General features: G+C 38.0%; 1 protein-coding gene across 1 annotated transcript; it reads right to left on the bottom strand.

Annotated features, from left to right (window-relative positions):
- Positions 1-1,233: 1,233 nt before the first annotated feature.
- LOC132023418 (disintegrin and metalloproteinase domain-containing protein 20-like) lies at positions 1,234-3,982 on the bottom strand. The gene is made up of 2 exons (XM_059409093.1): positions 1,979-3,982; positions 1,234-1,308 (listed from the first exon to the last, which is right to left on the bottom strand). The coding sequence occupies exons 1-2, from the start codon at positions 3,980-3,982 to the stop codon at positions 1,234-1,236; spliced, it is 2,079 nt and encodes a 692-aa protein (XP_059265076.1).
- Positions 3,983-21,308: the final 17,326 nt, after the last annotated feature.

The following is a 21,308-nucleotide window of genomic DNA, read 5'->3' as shown; positions in this document are numbered from 1 at the left end:
TTTAAACTCTGAACAATCTATAGTAAAGGAATTGGATTATTGGTGTAAAATCTATCCACACCAAAACCAGAAACTCCAGTACGGCTTACAGCCCTTTTTAGAATTGTTTTATCCTGCCTGAAATTTCAGTTCACCTATTCCAGATTACTTCCTCAGCTCTCTGATGTCCTTAAAACATGGGTTAAAATAAAATTAGGATTTGGGCACCTGGGTGGCTCAGTTGGTTAAGCGGCTGTCTTGGGCTCTGGTCAGGATCCCGGAGTTCCAGAATTGAGTCCCGCATTGGGCTCCCAGCTCCATGGGGAGTCTGCTTCTCCCTCTGACCTCCTCATCTCTCATGCTCTCTCTCACTGTCTCTCTCTCAAATAAATAAATAAAAATCTTTTAAAAGAAAAAAATATAAAATTAGGATTTTCTAGGTGTTTTGTTTTTGTTTTGTTTTTCCTTTGGAGAGGACACATGGTCTGTTAAGACTTAGATATCCTACATGGAATTGTAAATATCTTCTTTATCTTATTTTACAAGTGAAGTTACCAAGGGTTGAGTGGCAAGTACCATTTTCCTTTCTTTTGAGATTTTGAAGTAATTCTACCAGAGTATAAAATATGTCCCCAAGATGGTAAAGGCAGTGGTATGGAAAATTCAAAAACTTTTGATATATGACTCCTTCCTGTCTTTTCTGTTATTCTAAAGTCAGTACTCTATCAGTCAGAATTCAGGCACAACAAGCAATGCCCTCTCTGAGAAGCCATGCTTTCTTAAAAGGAAGTGCAGCTATTGAGCCAAAGACTGGAGATCAAAGGGAAGTGTGCTTATTATAATCTATACCTTTGGAGTAGGTCTCATGGATCTAGGACTCTGCCCTCTGAAGAGAGGGTTGGCCAAAGTGGTGGTGAACCTCTGAGATTTGGTGAAGGGCTCAGAGGCCTGGGATCTAGAGCTCCAAGGGCAAGACTCTTTATAGCTGTGCCAATATCTCTGAGGCTGACAGTACTGTTGGTTCTGGGAATTACCAAAAAAAAAAAAAAAAAAAAATGTGTGTGTATATATATTATAACTATATGTATATGTATACATATAGTATATCATATCATTCTGTCCTTATCTGTACTACATTTAAATCTGTATATGGTAATGTAAAGATTGTAAGGTGCTTCCTCTGCCAAGGTGAGAGTCAGTGAGGCAGCTCTGATATGAACAACACTCAAAACATTTCCCATGTGCAGTTTCCCTCTACCGATCACTACTCATGGTAGCTAAAAATGGAGGACTCACAAAGGAGAAATGTGATTTGTAGTTTCCTATTCCCTGTATATGAAAGCAGATTACAAAGGGGAAGTTTGTTTGGAATTGTCAGGCAGCAAGCTAAACACACACACACACACACACACACACACACACACACACACCCCTCTGAGGGCACTGTCATTGATCAGGAAATGCAGAATCATTCCGTAAAAATTGCTGAAATTGCCTAAAATAATGGAAAAGAGAGCTGTGCTGAGAATTAGTATATTTTGCTTATTGTTCAATGGCTAGTGTGTAATGATCCCAAGTGATAAAAAAAAAATCTCAGGGATTTTCTGTCAGTGATCTGTGGTACAAGCTGTAACCTTTTTCCTGCCAGAGGACTAAAATTTATCAAATGGGCAAATTCATTTGGGTTGAGTTTCCTTTTGGAAATCATAACTTTTTAGTTTCCATTCTCAGGTACAGGTGGATCACTCACATCTTGATTAGTTACAGGTGTCTCATTCTGCTGTGCATTGGGATCATGTGGAACATTCTGCTCTTCTTTCTTATCCTTGTTCTTCCTTCTCATAAAAAATAAAATTAACAAACAACATAATAAAGCCAAAAAGGGCATCAACCAAAATAATAACTGGTAAGTCTTCTGCTGCTGCTGCTTCTGTGACACTCCAGTCTTATTTCTTATTGGGGGTGGACCACTGTCAACACTGCCTCCTGTGCCTCTTACCTGGCAGTCAGGGGGGTTCCACTCATCGCCACAATGGCAGTGATGTCTATTGTTGCAGATCCCATTCCCATTGCAGGTCTCGGGCGAACAGCTGGTTTTCAAATATGCCAAAGGGATACACTTCCTTTGGATGCAGATACGGTCTTTACCACACTCTGTACCATCTTTCACTTCACCAAGATCAGGCAAGGGCATCCCATGATGGAAGTCTATACCCCAACATACATTATCATTGAGGTGAAGCCAATGCAGAGTAGAATGGTCTCTCAGAGTGGGGATTTTTGCCACGTCCTTACACTGCACCCTCCCACACAGGGTATCTGAGGTGTTACATTTTGTAAATCGATGGCCCTTGAGGCCACAGTTACCAAAACGATCTCCTTGAATATTCACTGTACTGTAGCAAATCTGACTCGCACTCCTGGCACTTGGGCCAAAAATTTTGCTACACAGTTCATCACGGATATTGCATCTCTTTTCATAGCAGTAGCCACCCCCTGGGCATTCGACTCCATCTTGCACATACACATCTTCTGGGCATTGATAAGATGTCCCATTGCACCACTCAGGAAGATCACATTGATTTGCCTGTTCTCTACATAAAGCACCCGATGGCATGAATTTGCAGTCTTTGCAACAAAGCCCAAAAGCACAAGTAGCCCCAGGACTCAGAGTGCAGTCTAACTGACAGCATGGATCTTTTGTACACAAATTTAAGGAGCCACAGTCACACTCTTCTTCTTCTTCAACCACGCCATTCCCACAGCGTGTAAACTTGAAGCTTCTCTCTGGAGTGGGTGGGTGGAAGATACATCTAGATCCTGCAGAAGTGTGCCAATATTGAGCATAACTGCAGTTGCTGAATTTGGTTGACCATGGCTGTGCTGCATACATTATGCACCCATTGTCTGCACATTTACATGTTTCCTCATCATGCCCCATACCCAGAGAATGACCAAGCTCATGTGACACAACAAATGCAAAAAAAACCAAATCATCACTTGTGAAGGTATCCACTGCACAATTAGTATTGTAGTTACATATTGATCTGACATAAGATATGCCAAATGTACCATATCCTCTTTTTACAAAAACATGCGCAGCATCGTGGGGCACACGGATGTTAAAGCCTTTTTCCTTCCAGGCGCAAAATAAATTCATGAGTACATCCATGTTCTTTATTTCCACAGGGTTTCCTTTAGTCCAGACCTCTATTCCAACTAAACTCACATCAGTATTTAGGGGTTGATAGAAGGTATTTACATGGTTCATAGTGGTAATCACTTCCAGTTCCACAGCTGTGACATTATATTCACGATAAGCGTATCGATGGTAGTCTACCACCACTGCCATTTCAACAAATCTCTTGTGTGTCCACAGACCTCCATATCTACTTTGCAAAGTGGAATTATTGCTTTCTTGAAACTTCATTTGTTGTACTATTTTTTCATCTGTCAACCCACACCTCATGAGTGGGAATTGTTTCTCCTCATCATATATCTTAAATACCAGATGTTCAAATGTGGAAGAAAGGCTTTTGGGCAAAATCTCATAAACAATGTGATTTATCCGTAATATTCCTTGAAAGTTCCCAAAACAGGTACTCAGAGAAACCAGTGAATCCGGATCCCCCTCCACGTAACCATGGTAATAGCAATCTTTCCGGACAAATGGCTGGTCTTCAAAAAGAGCACCCTGGTCTGTGTATGTGAACACTGGGAAGTTTTTGGACAGCAAAAGCTTCTTGATCTTTATATGGAAAACATGTCTCTGGCCTCCAAGATGCAGACAGTAAGAGATCCAGCCTGGAGGCTTCTTGACAGCGCCAGTGCCTGTCATCCTCAAAGGAATCACCACTTCTGGGGGACCATGGCGATAGGAGTATCCAATATGGGACCATCCATAAAGGAGCAGAAACACCCTCAGCCAAAGAATGGGGACAGTGATCCTCACATGTACCAGGACCTCACCCACAGGCATTCTGAAGCCACCATATTCAGCCATTGGTGAGAACAAACCAGAGCAGGTCAGGAAACATTACTCTCTGCCTCCTCCCTCTGAGCTGGATATATGCTGATAAATAAAGTGTTGATATTTAAGATCTGTCTTCTAGCCGTCACACCATCAGAACAGCAACACTAAAAGAAAAAAGATAGAAGGGCAGAGACAGGGGTGGGAGATAAAAGCAAGTCAAGGTGGAGGGTAAAGAGAAGGCTATGAGTTAGAATGGGTTAGTGTTTGGATCATGGCTCAGTATACTGCATTGAGTTTTCTCTTAATGGTAAGGCAGAGTGGGACTGTGTAACAAAATATTGGTGATCGGCCATAGGTTGACTCTAGATGAAGGACACATATTGATTCTTATATTGTTCTGTAAATATAGGAATGTGTGCCAACATTTTCACAGTAAATACTTCAAACAAAACTGTATTAATGGTAGCATGAACACCTATCACGTTTTAATGTAGCAGTCTCAATTTATACGTATGGGCTGGATGTGAATATCACTATATAGGTCTTCCTTTCACTTTCAAATGATAAATTATTTAGTCACATACATTACTCAGGCAAGATATAAAGATTACTCACATATATTATTATTTTTTCTCATTGTCTGTAATATACGCTTCCATGTGCCAAATTATTAATTATCCTGTCTCTTTCCTGCATTCCTCTTTTCATCTAAGCCTGTGAAACTGCAAGGACCAAAGCATCAGTTGTTTTCACAAATATTGGCATCAAAACCTGAATTTATAAGATTGCAAGATAACTTCTTCCTGGGTTTGATGGTAAAATGTATTTATTTCATAAATAAAATTACATATACACATTTTATATGAATAATAGAAGCAAGATAATGGTGCAACACATTCAGAAAATATAAATGAACATATATGTTGTGAAACTAATGGTCTGGAAATATTAATGGTCTTAAGTTTGGACAGAGTGCTTGGGCCAAAGCTACACATTAGAAATTTGTAAAATTTCAATATTTTATATATACATTGTTTATTTTTATTGTCTAGTGAGAATATCACAGACTTTATGAGATCATTAAAGTAATGTGAATGCTTGAGGTAATGAAACCAAGAACTCTTTCTCTGGTTGAAAAACCAGAAAAGTGAAGTCAGCTATTTATCTATTTGTCTATTTGTATTTATCTAATGTAAACTGATCAAATCACCTCCCATAGTAGGTAACATAAAAGTAAAAGATGCATGATTAAGGACCTATGATCTCATACTCCTTATACCTGACATCTTTTCTGCAGAATCATTGTGTTACCTATGGAAACTTCCTTTCATGAAAAACAAAGATCCCTCTACTCTCACTTTCTAAGAGAAAGTTCCTTATTCCTACTTCATTTTACTAAACATACCAGTCAACAATTCAAAGCCAGACAGAGAGAGAAATATTTTCATTCTCAGTATTCCTGTATGGCATACAGAACAGATGACTGGTCTCAATTTCCACTGATTGCCAAAGTCACTTCCAAACCACTAGACTGGTAGCCATCTCATTAGATCACTATTTAGCTTGCATTATTATTATTACTCATACACCAACACCCATGTCAATACTACATAAACCTCAAGAAATTAGGTGTCTGATTTTTTTTTTTTAAGATTTTATTTATTTGACAGAGATCACAAGTAGGCAGAGAGGCAGGCAGAGAGTGAAAGAGGAGGACGCAGGCTCCCTGCTGGGCAGAGAGCCCGATGTGGGGCTCGATCCCAGGACCCTGAGATCATGACCGGAGCCAAAGGCAGAGGCTTTAACCCACTGAGCCACCCAGGCCCCCCAGGTGTCTGATTTATTAATGTGATTTTACCCACATTTTGGAATTGGTGAGCATGTGGACAACCCATGTAACTCCTTGTTTATTTTAGTTTTATGACTCATTTTCAACATTTAGCCATTGGTCTATGGCTAAGCATTATATTTTGGTATCACCTGTATCTAATTATCAAACTCTAACTGTAATCCTAACCATAACCCTACTCCTAACCCTTATCATCCTCCATTGTTCTGACTCTTAGATATTAAACCATTAACCACAACTCTTATTCTTATTCAAAACTTAATTCCTTTCTTAATAACCATTTTCACTAATAATGTCATAAAGTGCCATAATAGTACAGAGACTTCCAAGTAGATGGTCATATATCATCTTTTACAATTCATTTTTTTCCTTTCCCAAGTATTAACTCTATCTACCTCCACTCTCACTCCCATTTATAGTCTATCAATTTTTCCCAAACTATGAGTTAAAACCCATTAAAAATACAATTTTGTTCATTTAACCAACTAAAATAGATGAGAATAAGACATAATCCAGGTCACAGATCCTCTTGAAGATTAAAAAATTGGCAAAGAATCATGTGATGTGTATGTTTGCGTGTGAGCATTTACGTATGCACAAATAGTAGTGCTTCTCTCCTTTATAGCTAAATTCTTGAAAGACTTACCTACAGTAGAATAAATGGTTCCCACTATCTTTTTTTAATATAGCCCTATCATAGAGGTAGTACAAACTACCTCTTCATGTACAAAGACTTTGATCTGAAACTTTTTATAAAAAAGAGAAATAACAATCCCCTCCCTTTCTTCTATCATTCGATTGTGTTCTAGATTGAGCTGCTTAGCAACAAGACTTTCTCAATTCTAAAGACCATGGCAACTGGATAAAAGTTCTCCTATTCTGGCTCCATCAACTCCATCAAGTTTCATCTCTTAATTACTCTTTAATATGAATAAATAGAACTGTATTTTTTATCCCTATCTTATGTGCTCCCTGCACACAGTAGAAGCACTTTATCTTCAGAACTTTTGCTCATACCATTGTCCTGGCCCCATACTATTTTCTCAGCATTGAACCATATTACGGAATACTTGAATTACCTCAGGTTCCAGAAAGACGTTTGAACCTATTTAAATCATTTTACAAGTATACAAACATCAGTAGCCATCTGTAGCTTTATTAGATTAATGAATAACTCAGAGATATTTTATATCTACAAATAAAGTGTTTCATCTATTAGGGAGTATTGTTAGAAAGAGAAGGCAAAATAATATTTGAAAAAAGAGAAAGATGAATTAAATATAGTGTGGGTGGTGATGTCAGCAACATGGTGGCATAGATACTGCTCATTTATCCCCCATCTCCTTTTTTTAAAAAATGAATTAGACATCCATACATTAAAAAAGAGGACCTTAGCACCTGGGAGGAATCCAAGAGAACCTTTGCTCATCTGTGCATCAGAATATAAACAAACAAGACCTCAGTAAGAATGGATCCAAGGGAGTAAACCTGTCTCTCCTCCACCTGCTTTGGTCAAGGAAAAAACCTGGAATGTGCTGTCTGGACAGAAACACACAGGTGAGATAAAATTTATAAAAGTCCAGCCTGTCATAGTGGAAATTTCAGCATTGCCATTTGAGCAGAATAAAAATGAGTTTGGAAGCAGTGGACAGAGAGGAACTCTACTAAAGCCGTCCCCCTCCCCAGATGACACTGCATAGGACTAAACTCTCTTGTCAGTGGCTACAGAGATGTTTCTCATAGAGATAGTAGAAAGAGGTGACTTCCCCAAGGAGAAGTTGGAAAGTAGTGGGTGATTGTTGGGTTAATCTACTTGTGGGGGTCAAAACTGGAGAAAACTGTTTATTTTCAGCAGGCCTGATTTGTGAGAATGTACCTCCATGACGAGCAGGCAAAGAAAGGAAAGAAAGCAGACAATAATTTCAAAGATCCTGAAAAGAATACAGTGTCTACATGGATTCAGGACTCAGCAGGAAATCTCCCCACAAGCTTTTGGCAGTACCCTGCTGGAGAATATCTCTGTCAGCCTGCAGGCACCCTAATTAGAAGAATAAGATTAAAGGTGTTGTTTGGTAAACTTTAGTTAACTGTTTGCCTTTCTTTTTATAACAGACTATATATTTCATCTTTGTACAAGTTTTACTTAGCCATAAAAGAGGTATTATTTACAGATATTTGCTTATTATTTGAATATGTTGAAATCCTAACCACCAAGGATATTGGTATGAATAGGTGAGGCTTGGGAGGTAAATTGGTCATAAGGATAAGCAATCATGAATAGGGTTAATGTTCTAGTAAAGAAGAGCTCATAGCTAGCCCCTTCTGTCATGTGAGGATACAAGAAGGGCCCTCGCTCAACCATGTTGGCAATCTGGTCCCTGACTACCAGCCTCCAGAACTATGATTGAATAGATAGATAGATAAATAGACAGATACTTGTAAGCCATCTAATCTGTGGTATTCTGTTATAACAATTTGAATGGACAAAATTAGTTTATGGATTTTGTGTTGACTGGTGAGAAGAGTTGAGAACTATTTTTAGTCAGTGAAAATATATGTTTGTTGGGTCTTTATTTGAAATTTTTTTTTTCATTTATTTGGATGTTAGTCACAAAAATTATAATCACATATCATAGTTTAGGAACTCTGGGCCAAGGTAAAATTCTCAAACAAAGGAGTAAATCAAAGTTAACATGTTTGGTTCTTATTAAATAGGAGCAGCTGGTGGGGAATGTATGCCCTCTTTGGATACGAAATCTCTTCTGTTGGATGTACTGCAATGGGCAAATACCCTAATTTTTTTGCAAATTCCAGACAGGATCAAAATATACTGAAGAAAAATATGTACCAAGCCCAAAATTTAGATCTCTTTTCAAGAATTCCATATATCAAGCATTATGGAGATTTTGAAGTATTAGTTGCCTTTGAGTTAGAATTTATTTAATGTCTTGGATAGTTTTGAGTTTAAAACACTACTGGGTCCATTCTTACCTTCCTAGAACTGTGTGAAATGAAGTAGAGCTTCAAGTGTTTATTTAATGAGAGTTTTATATGTTCCCTTAAGTGCGTTGACTACAAAATGAGATTTCTTTTTAATCCCCAGGGAGTATTTAAGATACTCTTTTACTGGAAAAACATAGTGTTATTTTCTGGGATGTGAAATAAAATGTAAACCTTAACTTTTTTGAAAAATTAAAAAGAAATTTAAATTTTATTTATTTGAGAGAAAGAGCAGAAGCAGGAGGAAGGGCAGAGGGAGAGAGAGAAGCATACTCCCTTCTGTGTGTGGAGCCTATTGTCGGGGATGGATCCCAAAACCCTGAGAACACGACCAGAGCTGGAGTCAGATGCTTAACTGACTGAACCACCCAGACACACCTAAACTTTAAGTCTTTTAAATGGAAAATTTGAATTCTATTAGAGTAACAAGATAAAAATTAAATTTTTTTAAGATTTACATATTTATTTTAGAGAGAGAGAGAGAGAGAGAGAGAGGAAGAAAGAGGAACTAGTGGGGAGGGGCAGAGGGAGAGGGAGAGAGAATTCTGAGAAGACTCCCTGTTGAGCCGGGAGCCTGACGTAGGGCTCAACCCCAGGACCCAGAGAGGATGAACTGAGCTAAAATCAAAAGTTGAATGCTCAACCATCTGAGCCACCCAGGCACCCCAAAGTGTTTTAAATCACTGAAGCAACTGATTAAAAATTCAGCTGTTATTGTGGAAATAACTAGAGATTCCTAGGCTTGTTCTGATTTCATCTTGCTGATAAAAGTTGTACACCTTACATTATTGAATATTCATATACTTTGGGGTAAAATTTTACCCACATTATGCTTATACGTGTTTGAGCTAGTTTAATCTGTCAGTTGTGTGTTTTACTTTGTTACACAGAGATTGGACAATGTTGATTATATGAGAGACACTGAGATAGTTGACATTTTAAATTGTGAGGTCAGTTTGATGTCTTTTTAAAAATAAATCCTTTTTATTAAGAAATCATAGTGAACCACTCTCCTTATAACAATAATTGTCCTTAAGTTAATAAGGGATTTTTAGGTTTTTGTTTTTAAATCAAAATATTTTTGATATACAATATACATAGTGATTCATAATTGCATACATTACAAATGCTTACCCTAGTTGGTATAGTTATGATCTGTCACCACACAAAGTTACTACAATAGAGTTGACTATAGTCAGTATACTGTTCTTTTTATCCCCATGACTTGTTTATTTCATAATTGAGAGTTTATATTTTCTTGTCACCTTCCTGATTTTTCCCATCATCCATCCCTCTTTTTTCTAGCAAACACCTGTTTTCTATATTTATGAGTATGTCTCTGTATTGTGCTTATTTTTAAATTTTTCTTGTTTTTAGATTTTATGTATAAGTGAAATAATTTGGTATTTATCATTCTCTGTCTGACATTTCACATAGCATACCATCTAGGGCCATCTATGTTGTCAAGATACAATACATTTTTATATCTAAGTAATATTCCATTTATATATATGCCATACCTGCTTTACCCACTCATCTATTGATAAACATTTAAGATGCTTTCACATTTTGGCTATTGTAAATAATACTCCAATAAACATATGATGCATATATCTTTTCAAATTAGTGTTTTTATTTTCTTTGCATAAATACTCAGTAATAGAATTTCTGGATGGTATGGCATTACTATTTAATTTTTGAGGTATCCTGTACTGTTTTTCCATAGTGACTGCACCAATCTACATTCCTACCAACAGTGCACCAGGGTTTTCTTTCTTTGCATTCCTGCCAACACATTATTTTTTGTTTTTTTGAAACTGGTCAGTCTGACTGGTGTGAGGTAATAGTTCATTGTAGTTATGATCCTCGTTTTTCTGATGATTGGTGCTTTTGAACATCTTTTCATGTGTCCATTGGACATCTATATATTTCCTTTGGAAAACTATGCAGATTCTCTGCTCGTTTTTTAATTAGATTATTTGGTGTTGAGTTATATATACATTCTTTATATATTTTAGATATTAACCCCTTTTCAAATATATTGTTTGCAAATATCTTTTCCCCTTTAGTATGTTTTATTTTTGTTTTGTTTATAGTGTTGTTTGCGAGCAAAACTTTTTAGTTTAATATAGTCTCATTGGTTTTGTTTCCCTTGTTTGAAAAAACACTTCCAGAAATATATTGCTGATACCAGTGTCCAGGAGTTTACTGGTTATGTTTTCTTTTAGGAATTTTGGTTTTTTACACTAAGGGTTTTTTATTTTTATTTTTATTTATTTTTTAAATTTCTTTTAGTGTTCCAGAATTCATTGTTTATGCCCCACACCCAATGCTCCATGCAATATGTGCCCGCCAAAATACCACCATCAGGCTCACTCAACCTCCCATGCACCACCCCTCCAAAACCCTCAGATTGTTTTTCAGAGTCCACAGTCTCACAGAGTTCCTCTTCCCCTCCAATTTCCCTCAACTCTCTTCTCCTTTCCATCTCCCCATGTCCTCCATGTTATTCCTTATGCTCCACAAATAAGTGAAACCATATGATAATTGACTCTCTGCTTGACTTATTTCATTCAACATAATCTCTTCCAGTCCCATCCATGTTGATACAAAAGTTGGGTATTCATCCTTTCCGACGGAGGCATACTCCATAGTATATATGGACCACATCTTCCTTACCCATTCATCCATTTAAGGGCATCTTGGTTCTTTACACAGTATGGAGACTGTGGCCATTGCTGCTATGAACACTGGGGTACAGATGGCCCTTCTTTTCACTACATCTGTATCTTTGGGGGTAAATACCCAATAGTACAATTGCAGGGTCATAGGGTAGTTCTATTTTTAATTTCTTAAGGAATCTCCACAGTGTTCTCCAAAGTGGCTGTACCAACTTGCATTCCCACCAACAGTGTAAGAGGTTTCCCCTTTCTCCACATCCTCTCCAACACTTGTTGTTTACTATCTTGTTAATTTTGGCCATTCTAACTTGTGTAAGGTGATATCTCAATGTGGTTTTGATTTGAATCTCCCTGATGGCTAGTGATGATGAACATTTTTTAATGTGTCTGTTAGCCATTTGCATGTCTTTATTGGAGAAGTGTCTGTTCAAATCTTCTGCCCATTTTTTAACGTGATTATCTGTTTTGTGTGTGTTGAGTTTGAGGAGTTCTTTATAGGTCTTGGATATCAGCTCTTTGTATTGTCATTTGTGAATATCTTCTCCCATTCCGTGGGCTGCCTCTTTGTTTTGTTGACTGTTTCCTTTGCTGTGCAGAAGCTTTTGATCTTGATGAAGTCCCAAAAATTCATTTTTGCTTTTTTTTTCCTTTGCCTTTGGAGACATATCTTGAAAGAAGTTGCTGTGGCCTATGTCGAAAAGGTTACTGCCTATGTTCTCCTCTAGGATTCTGATGGATTCCTGTCTCATGTTGAGGTCTTTTATCCATTTCGAATTTATCTTTGTGTATGGTGTAAGAGAATGGTCGAGTTTCATTCTTCTATGCATAGCTGTCCAATTATCCCGCCACCATTTTGTGAAGAAACCGTCTTTTTTCCACTGTATATTTTCTCCTGCTTTGTCAAAGATTATTTGACCATAGAGTTGAAGGTCCATATCTGGGCTCTCTACTCTGTTCCACTGGTCTATGTGTCTGTTTTTATGCCAGTACCATGCTGTCTTGGTGATCACAGTTTTGTAGTAAAGCTTGAAATCAGGCAACATGATGTCCCCAGTTTTGTTTTTCTCTTTCAACAATTCCTTAGCAATTTGAGGTTTCTTCTGATTCCATACAAATTTTAGGATTGTTTGCTTCAGCTCTTTGAAAACTGCTGGTGGAGGGGTGCCTGGGTGGCTCAGTGGGTTAAAGGCTCTGCCTTCGGCTCAGGTCATGATTCCAGGGTCCTGGGATCGAGCCCCACATCAGACTCTGCTCAGCGGGGAGCCTGCTTCCCTTCCTTTCTCTGCCTGCCTCTCTGCCTACTTGTGATCTCTCTCCATCAGTCAAATGAATAAAAATAAAATCTTTAAAAAAATGCTGGTGGAATTTTGATTGGAATGGCATTGAAAGTATAGATTGTTCTGGCAGTATAGACATTTTAACAATATTTTTTTCTGATCCTTGAGCATGGAACAGTCTTCCATCTTTTTGTGTCTTCTTCAATTTCTTTCATGAGTGTTCTATAGTTCCTCAAGTACAGATCCTTTATCTCTTTGGTTAGGTTTATTCCCAGATATCTTATGGTTCTTGGTGCTATAATAAATGGAATCAATTCTCTAATTTCCCTTTCTGTATTTTCATTGTTTACACTTAGGTTTTAATCCATTTGGAAAAAAAAAAACAAAAAACCTTTGCATATGGTGTAAGATTGTGTTTTGGTTCCTTTCTTCTGCACTCTGCTGCTCAGTTTTATCCAGAGCCATTTATTGAAGAGGTGATTTTTCCCCATTGAATATTGTTGACTTCTTTGTCATAGATTAATTAACCATACGAATGTGAGGTCATTTCTGGGCAATCTATTATGTTTCACTGATCTACGTGTCTATCTGTGCCAATACTACAGTGTTTTGATTACTATGGCTTTGTAGTCTGGTTTGAAATCTGGGAGCATAATACCTTCAGCTTTGTTCATTTTTATTAAAATAAAATTTAACAATAATAATTTGGCTATTAGTGTCTTCTGTAGTTCCATATAAATTTTAGAATTCTTTCTTCTAGCTCTGTGAAAAATACTGTTGGTATTTTGACAACTATTGCATTGAATCTATAGATTGCTTTGGGTAACATGGACATTTTAACAATATTAATGCTTCCAATCCAAGAGCATGGAATGTTTTTCCATTTGTTTATATAATTTTCAATTTCTTTCATTAATGTTTTATAGTTTTTGGAGTATAGATCTTTTCCCTACTAGGTATTTTATTCTTTTTGGTGCAATTGTGAATAGAATTGTTATCTTAATTATGTTGTTAGCTGCGTATTTGTCATATGTGGTTTCTATGAGGTATGTTTTCTTTTTTTTTTTTTTTTTTTTTAAGATTTTATTAATTTACAGACAGAGATCACAAGTAGGCTGAGAGGCAGGCAGATAGAGAGAGAGAGGGGAAAGCAGGCTCCCCGCTGAGCAGAGAGCCCGATATGGGGCTCGATCCCAGGACCCTGGGATCATGACCTGCGCTGAAGGCAGAGGCTTTAACCCACTTAGCCACCCAGGTGCCCCGAGGTATGTTTTCTATAAACAAACTTTTTAAAGAGTATTTATGATAAGAAGTTAGATTTTGTCAAATGCTTTTTCTGAATCTATTGAGATAATCATATAATTTTCTTTCATTTATCGGATGTAGTGTGTCATATTGATTTATTTGCAAATATTAAGCCATTTTTTGCATACCCGCAATAAACTGTGTTGTGAATTATTATTGTAATGTGTTGTTAAATATGTGTTGGTTAAGGATTTTTACATAATTTCATCAGGGGTATTGGTCTTAATTTTATTTTTTTGTAATGTCTTTGATTTGGGTATGAGAATAATGTTGACCTTTTAAAATGAATTTGGAAGAATTGCTTCCTCTTCCATTTTGGGGATAGTTTTATGGATGGATATCAATTTTTTAAATGTTTGGTAGAATTCACCTGTGAAAGAATTTGGTCTTGGATTTTTGTTTGTTAGGAGTTTGTTTTTTTTTTTTTTTTTTTTTTTGTTGTTGTTGTTGTTTGGTTGGTTTTGGTTTTCTTTTTTCTTTTTTTTTTTTGGTCTGTTTATTTGTGTGTGTGTGTGTTCTGTGTGTGTGTTTAAGAATAGTTAACACAGATTTGCACCTTGTGAAGACAGAGTGAGAGAAGTAGGCAGTCTGCAGTCTGGAAGAAAACCCAACATGGTGGCACACTGATCTTGGATATTCACCCTCCAGAACTGAGAAAGAAGTTTTTGTTGTTTATAAGAATGCACTAATTTGCAAAGTGGAAGCTGAGAACATCCATCTGCCCATTGGTGAATGAGCAAAGAAAACCTTGTATCTATAAAGCCAGAGCGATCGAAGAGAAGAAGAACAGCAATTCTGGAAACAGAAAAACAACCACTTTCTGAAATGTAGGACCCGCGGAGAAGTGAATCCAAAGCGACGGGAAGCTAGACCCCGGGGGGAGGGGCCGGCTCCCGACAAGCTGCAGAGCAACGGAGCACAAAATCAGGACTTTTAAAAGTCTGTTCCGTTGAGGGACATCACTCCAGAGGCTAAACCAGGGCGAAGCCCACGCGGGGTCAGCGTGGCCTCAGGTCCCACAGGGTCACAGAAGGATCGGGGGTATCTGAGTGTCGCAGAGCTTGCGCGTATTGGAAAAGGAAAGCCGGCTACAGAGACAGAGCCGACAGTAAGCTCGCAGCTCAGGGTTACCTTGAACCGGTCGCAGGCTCGGTGAGCTCGGAGCGCGGCCAGAGGTCAGGAAGACGGGAGTAACTGGGCGCTGTTCTCTGAGGGCGCACTGAGGAGTGGGGCCCTGGGCTCTCGGCTCCTCCGGGCCAGAGACCAGGAGGCTGCCATTTGTATTCCCGTCCTCCAGCGCTCAGGGAACAAAAGCTCGAGAAAGCAAACCCCAGTGGATTACTCAGCGCGGCCCCTGGTAAGGGCGGTGCAATTCCGCCTGGGGCAAAGACACTTGAGAATCACTACACCAGGCCCCTCCCCCAGAAGATCAACAAGAAATCCAGCCAAGACCAAGTTCACCTACCAAAGAGTGCGGTTTCAATACCAATGAGAGCAGCAGAATTCCAGAGGAGGAGAAAGCAAAGCACGGAACTCATGGATTTCTCCCTGTGATTTTTTTAGTCTTGCAGTTAATTTAATTTTTTTCTTTTTCATTTTTTTCTCTTCTTCTGCTAAATTTTTTTTAAATTTTACCTTTTTCTTTTTAATGTTTTCTAACTAGTTTATCTAATATATATATATATTTTCCTTTTTATATTGTTCTTTATTCGTTTTCCTTTTTTAAATTCTTTTCTTTTTTTTTCTTTTTTCTTTATTTTTTTTTCTTTCTTTTTGAACTTCTTTTTATCCCGTTTCTCCCCCCTCACGATTTGGGATCTCTTCTGATTTGGTTAAACCATATTTTCTTGGGCTTGTTGCCACACTTTTAGTATTTTACTTGCTTTTTCATATACTCTTGTCTGGACAAAATGACAAGGCGGAAAAATACACCACAAAAAAAAGAACAAGAGGCAGTACCAAAGGCTAGGGACCTAATCAATACAGACATTGGTAATATGTCAGATCTAGAGTTCAGAATGACAATTCTCAAGGTTCTAGCGGGCTCAAAAAAGGCATGGAAGATATTAGAGAAACCCTCTCGAGAGATATAAAAGCCCTTTCTGAAGAAATAAAAGAACTAAAATCTAACCAAGCTGAAATCAAAAAAGATATTAAGGAGGTACAATCAAAAATGGAGGCTCTCACTGCTAGGATAAATGAGGCAGAAGAAAGAATTAGTGATATAGAAGAACAAATGACAGAGAATAAAGAAGCTGAGCAAAAGAGGGACAAACAGCTACTGGACCACGAGGGGAGAATTCGAGAGATAAGTGACACCATAAGACGAAACAATATTAGAATAACTGGGATTCCAGAAGAAGAAGAAAGAGAGAGGGGAGCAGAAGGTATACTGGAGAGAATTATTGGGGAGAATTTCCCCAATATGGCAAAGGGAAAGAGCATCAAAATTCAGGAGGTTCAGAGAACGCCCCTCAAAATCAATAAGAATAGGCCCACACCCCGTCACCTAATAGTAAAATTTACAAGTCTTAGTGACAAAGAGAAAATCCTGAAAGCAGCCCGGGAAAAGAGGTCTGTAACATACAATGGTAAAAATATTAGATTGGCAGCTGACTTATCCACAGAGACCTGGCAGGCCAGAAAGAGCTGGCATGATATTTTCAGAGCACTAAACGAGAAAAACATGCAGCTAAGAATACTATATCCAGCTAGGCTATCATTGAAAATAGAAGGAGAGATTAAAAGCTTCCAGGACAAACAAAAACAGAAAGAATTTGCAAACACCAAACCAGCTCTACAGGAAATATTGAAAGGGGTCCTCTAAGCAAAGAGAGAGCCTACAAGTGTTAGATCAGTAAGGAACAGAGACCATATACAGTAACAGTCAACTTAGAGGCAATACAATGGCACTGAATTCATATCTTTCAATAGTTACCCTGAATGTTAATGGGCTAAATGCCCCAATCAAAAGACACAGGGTATCAGAATGGATAAAAAAAACAAAACCCATCTATATGTTGCCTCCAAGAAACTCATTTTAAGCCCGAAGACACCTCCAGATTTAAAGTGAGGGGGTGGAAAAGAATTGACCATGCTAATGGACATCAGAAGAAAGCAAGAGTGGCAATCCTTATATCAGATCAATTAGATTTTAAGCCAAAGACTATAATAAGAGATGAGGAAGGACACTATATCATACTCAAAGGGTCTGTCCACAAGAAGATTTAACAATTTTAAATATCTATGCCCCCAACGTGGGAGCAGCCAACTATATAAACCAATTAATAACAAAATCAAAGAAACACATCAACAATAGTACAATAATAGTAGGGAACTTTAACACTCCCCTCACTGAAATGTACAGATCATCCAAGCAAAAGATCAGCTAGGAAATAAAGGCCTAAATGACACACTGGACCAGATGGACATCACAGATATAATCAGAACATTTCATCCCAAGCAACAGAATACACATTCTTCTCTAGTGCACATGGAACATTCTCCAGAATAGATCACATCCTCGGTCCTAAATGAGGACTCAACTGGTATCAAAAGATTGGGATCATTCCCTGCATATTTTCAGACCACAATGCTCTGAAGCTAGAACTCAACCACAAAAGGAAGTTTGGAAAGAACCAAAATACATGGAGACTAAACAGCATCCTTCTAAAGAATGAATGGGTCAACCGGGAAATTAAAGAAGAATTGAAAAAAATCATGGAAACAAATGAAAATGAAAATACAACGATTCAAAATCTGTGGGACACAACAAAGGCAGTCCTGAAAGGAAAATATATAGCGGTACAAGCCTTTCTCAAGAAACAAGAAAGGTCTCAGGTACACAACCTAACCCTACACCTAAAGGAGCTGGAGAAAGAACAAGAAAGAAACCCTAAGCCCAGCAGGAGAAGAGAAATCATAAAGATCAGAGCAGAAATCAATGAAATAGAAACCAAAAAGACAATAGAGCAAATCAATGAAACTAGGAGCTGGTTCTTTGAAAGAATTAATAAAATTGATAAACCCCTGGCCAGACTTATCAACAAGAAAAGAGAAAGGACCCAAATAAATAAAATCATGAATCAAAGAGGGGAGATCACAACTAGCACCAAAGAAATACAAACTATTATAAGAACATACTATGAGCAACTCTACGCCAACAAATTCGACAATCTGGAAGAAATGGATGCATTCCTAGAAACATATAAACTACCACAACTGCACCAGGAAGAAGTAGAAAGCCTGAACAGACCCATAACCAGTAAGGAGATTGAAATTGTCATTAAAAATCTCCAAACAAACAAAAGCCCAGGGCCAGACGGCGTCCCAGGGGAATTCTACCAAAATTTAAAGAAGAACTAATTCCTAATCTCCTAAAACTGTTCCAAAAAATAGCAATGGAAGGAAAACTTCCAAACTCAATTTATGAGGCCAGCATCACCTTGATCCCAAAACCAGACAAGGATCCCATCAAAAAAGAGACCTATAGACCAATATCCTTGATGAGAACAGATGTGAAAATTCTCACCAAAATACTAGCCAATAGGATTCAACAGTACATTAAAAGGATTATTCACCACGACCAAGTGGGATTTATTCCAGGGCTGCAAGGTTGGTTCAACATCCGCAAATCAGTCAATGTGATACAACACATCAATAAAAGAAAGAACAAGAACCATATGATACTCTCAATAGATGCTGAAAAAGCATTTGACAAAGTACAGCATCCCTTCCTGATCAAAACTCTTCAAAGTGTAGGGATAGAGGGCACATACCTCAATATCATCAAAGCCATCTATGAAAAACCCACTGCAAATATTATTCTCAATGGAGAAATACTGAAAGCTTTTCCGCTAAGGTCAGGAAACGGCAGGGATGTCCATTATCACCACTGCTATTCAACATAGTACTAGAGGTCCTAGCCTCAGCAATCAGGCAACAAAAGGAAATTAAAGGCATCCAAATCGGCAAAGAAGAAGTCAAATTATCACTCTTTGCAGATGATATGATACTATATGTGGAAAACCCAAAAGACTCCACTCCAAAACTGCTAGAACTTATACAGGAATTCAGTAAAGTGTCAGGATATAAAATCAATGCACAGAAATCAGTGGCATTTCTCTACACCAACAGCAAGACAGAAGAAAGAGAAATTAAGGAGTCAATCCCATTTACAACTGCACCCCAAACCATAAGATACCTAGGAATAAACCTAACCAAAGAGACACAGAATCTATACTCAGAAAACTATAAAGTACTCATGAAAGAAATTGAGGAAGACAGAAAGAAATGGAAAAGTGTTCCATGCTCCTGGATTGGAAGAATAAATATTGTGAAAATGTCTATGCTACCTAAAGCAATCTACACATTTAATGCAATTCCTATCAAAGTACCATCCATCTTTTTCAAAGAAATAGAACCAGAAAAGACCTCGGATAGCCAAAGGGATATTGAAAAAGAAAGCCAACGTTGGTGGCATCACAATTCTGGACTTCTAGCTCTATTACAAAGCTGTCATCATCAAGACAGTATGGTACTGGCACAAAAACAGACACTAGATCAATGGAACAGAATAGAGACCCCAGAAATAGACCCTCAACTCTATGGTCAACTAATCTTCGACAAAGCAGGAAAGAATGTCCAATGGAAAAAAGACAGCCTCTTTAATAAATGGTGCTGGGAAAATTGGTCAGCCACAATCAAAAAAATGAAATTGGACAATTTCCTTACAGCACACACAAAAATAGACTCAAAGTGGATGAAGGACCTCAATGTGCGAAAGGAATCCATCAAAATCCTTGAGGAGAACACAGGCAGCAACCTCTTCGACCTCAGCCACAGCAACATCTTCCTAGGAACAACGCCAAAGGCAAGGGAAGCAATGGCAAAAATGAACTATTGGGATTTCATCAAGATCAAAAGCTTTTGCACAGCAAAGGAAACAGTTAACAAAATCAAAAGACAACTGACAGAATGGGAGAAGATATTTGCAAACGACATATCAGATAAAGGACTAGTGTCCAGAATCTATAAAGAACTTAGCAAACTCAACACCCAAAGAACAAATAATCCAATCAAGAAATGGGCAGAGGACATGAACAGACATTTCTGCAAAGAAGACATCCAGATGGCCAACAGACACATGAAATAGTGCTCCATATCACTCGGCATCAGGGAAATACAAATCAAAACCACAATGAGATATCACCTCACACCAGTCAGAATGGCTAAAATCAACAAGTCAGGAAATGACAGATTCTGGCGAGGATGCAGGGAAAGGGGAACCCTCCTACACTGTTGGTGGGATTGCAAGCTGGTGCAGCCACTCTGGAAAACAGCCTGGAGGTTCCTCAAAATGTTGAAAATAGAACTTCCCTATGACCCAGCAATTGCACTACTAGGTATTTACCCTAAAGATACAAACGTAGTGATCCAAAGGGGCACGTGCACCCGAATGTTTATAGCAGCAATGTCCACAATAGCCAAACTATGGAAAGAACCTAGATGTCCATCAACAGATGAATGGATCAATAAGATGTGGTATATATACACAATGGCATACTTTGCAGCCATCAAAAGAAATGAAATCTTGCCATTTGGGACAACATGGATGGAACTAGAGCGTATCATGCTTAGCGAAATGAGTCAAGCAGAGAAAGATAACTATCATATGATCTCCCTGATATGAGGAAGTGGTGATGCAACATGGGGGCTTAAATGGGTAGGAGAAGAATCAATGAAACAAGATGGGATTGGGAGGGAGACAAACCATAAGTGACTCTTAATCTTACAAAACAAACTGAGGGTTTCTGGCGGGAGGGGGGTTGGAAGAAGGGGGGGTGGAGTTGTGGACATTGGGGAGGGTATGTGCTTTGGTGAGTGCTGTGAAGTGTGTAAACCTGGCGATTCACAGACCTGTACCCCTGGGGATAATAATACATGTTTATAAAAAAATAAAAAATTTAAAAAAAATGAATATATGCATATAATTTAAAAAAAAAGAATACAATGTTACATTAGTTTTAGGTGTATACCTAGTGTTCAACAACTCTATACATAGGCTATGTTCACCACAAGTGTAGCTAGCATCTGTCACCTCACAGTCCTATAATCATCCCATAGACTATATTCCTTATGCTGTAATTTTTTTTTATCCCGATGGCTTAATTATTGAATAACTGGAAGCCTGTACTTATCCTTATTCATCCATTTTGCCCATCACCTCACCATCCTAACAGCTA

This window comes from Mustela nigripes, chromosome 1 (genome assembly GCF_022355385.1).
Source record: "Mustela nigripes isolate SB6536 chromosome 1, MUSNIG.SB6536, whole genome shotgun sequence".
Taxonomy (NCBI): Eukaryota; Metazoa; Chordata; class Mammalia; order Carnivora; family Mustelidae; genus Mustela; species Mustela nigripes.
The sequence above is the reverse complement of the archived record's forward strand: the minus strand, read 5'-3'. Positions and strand labels throughout refer to the sequence as shown.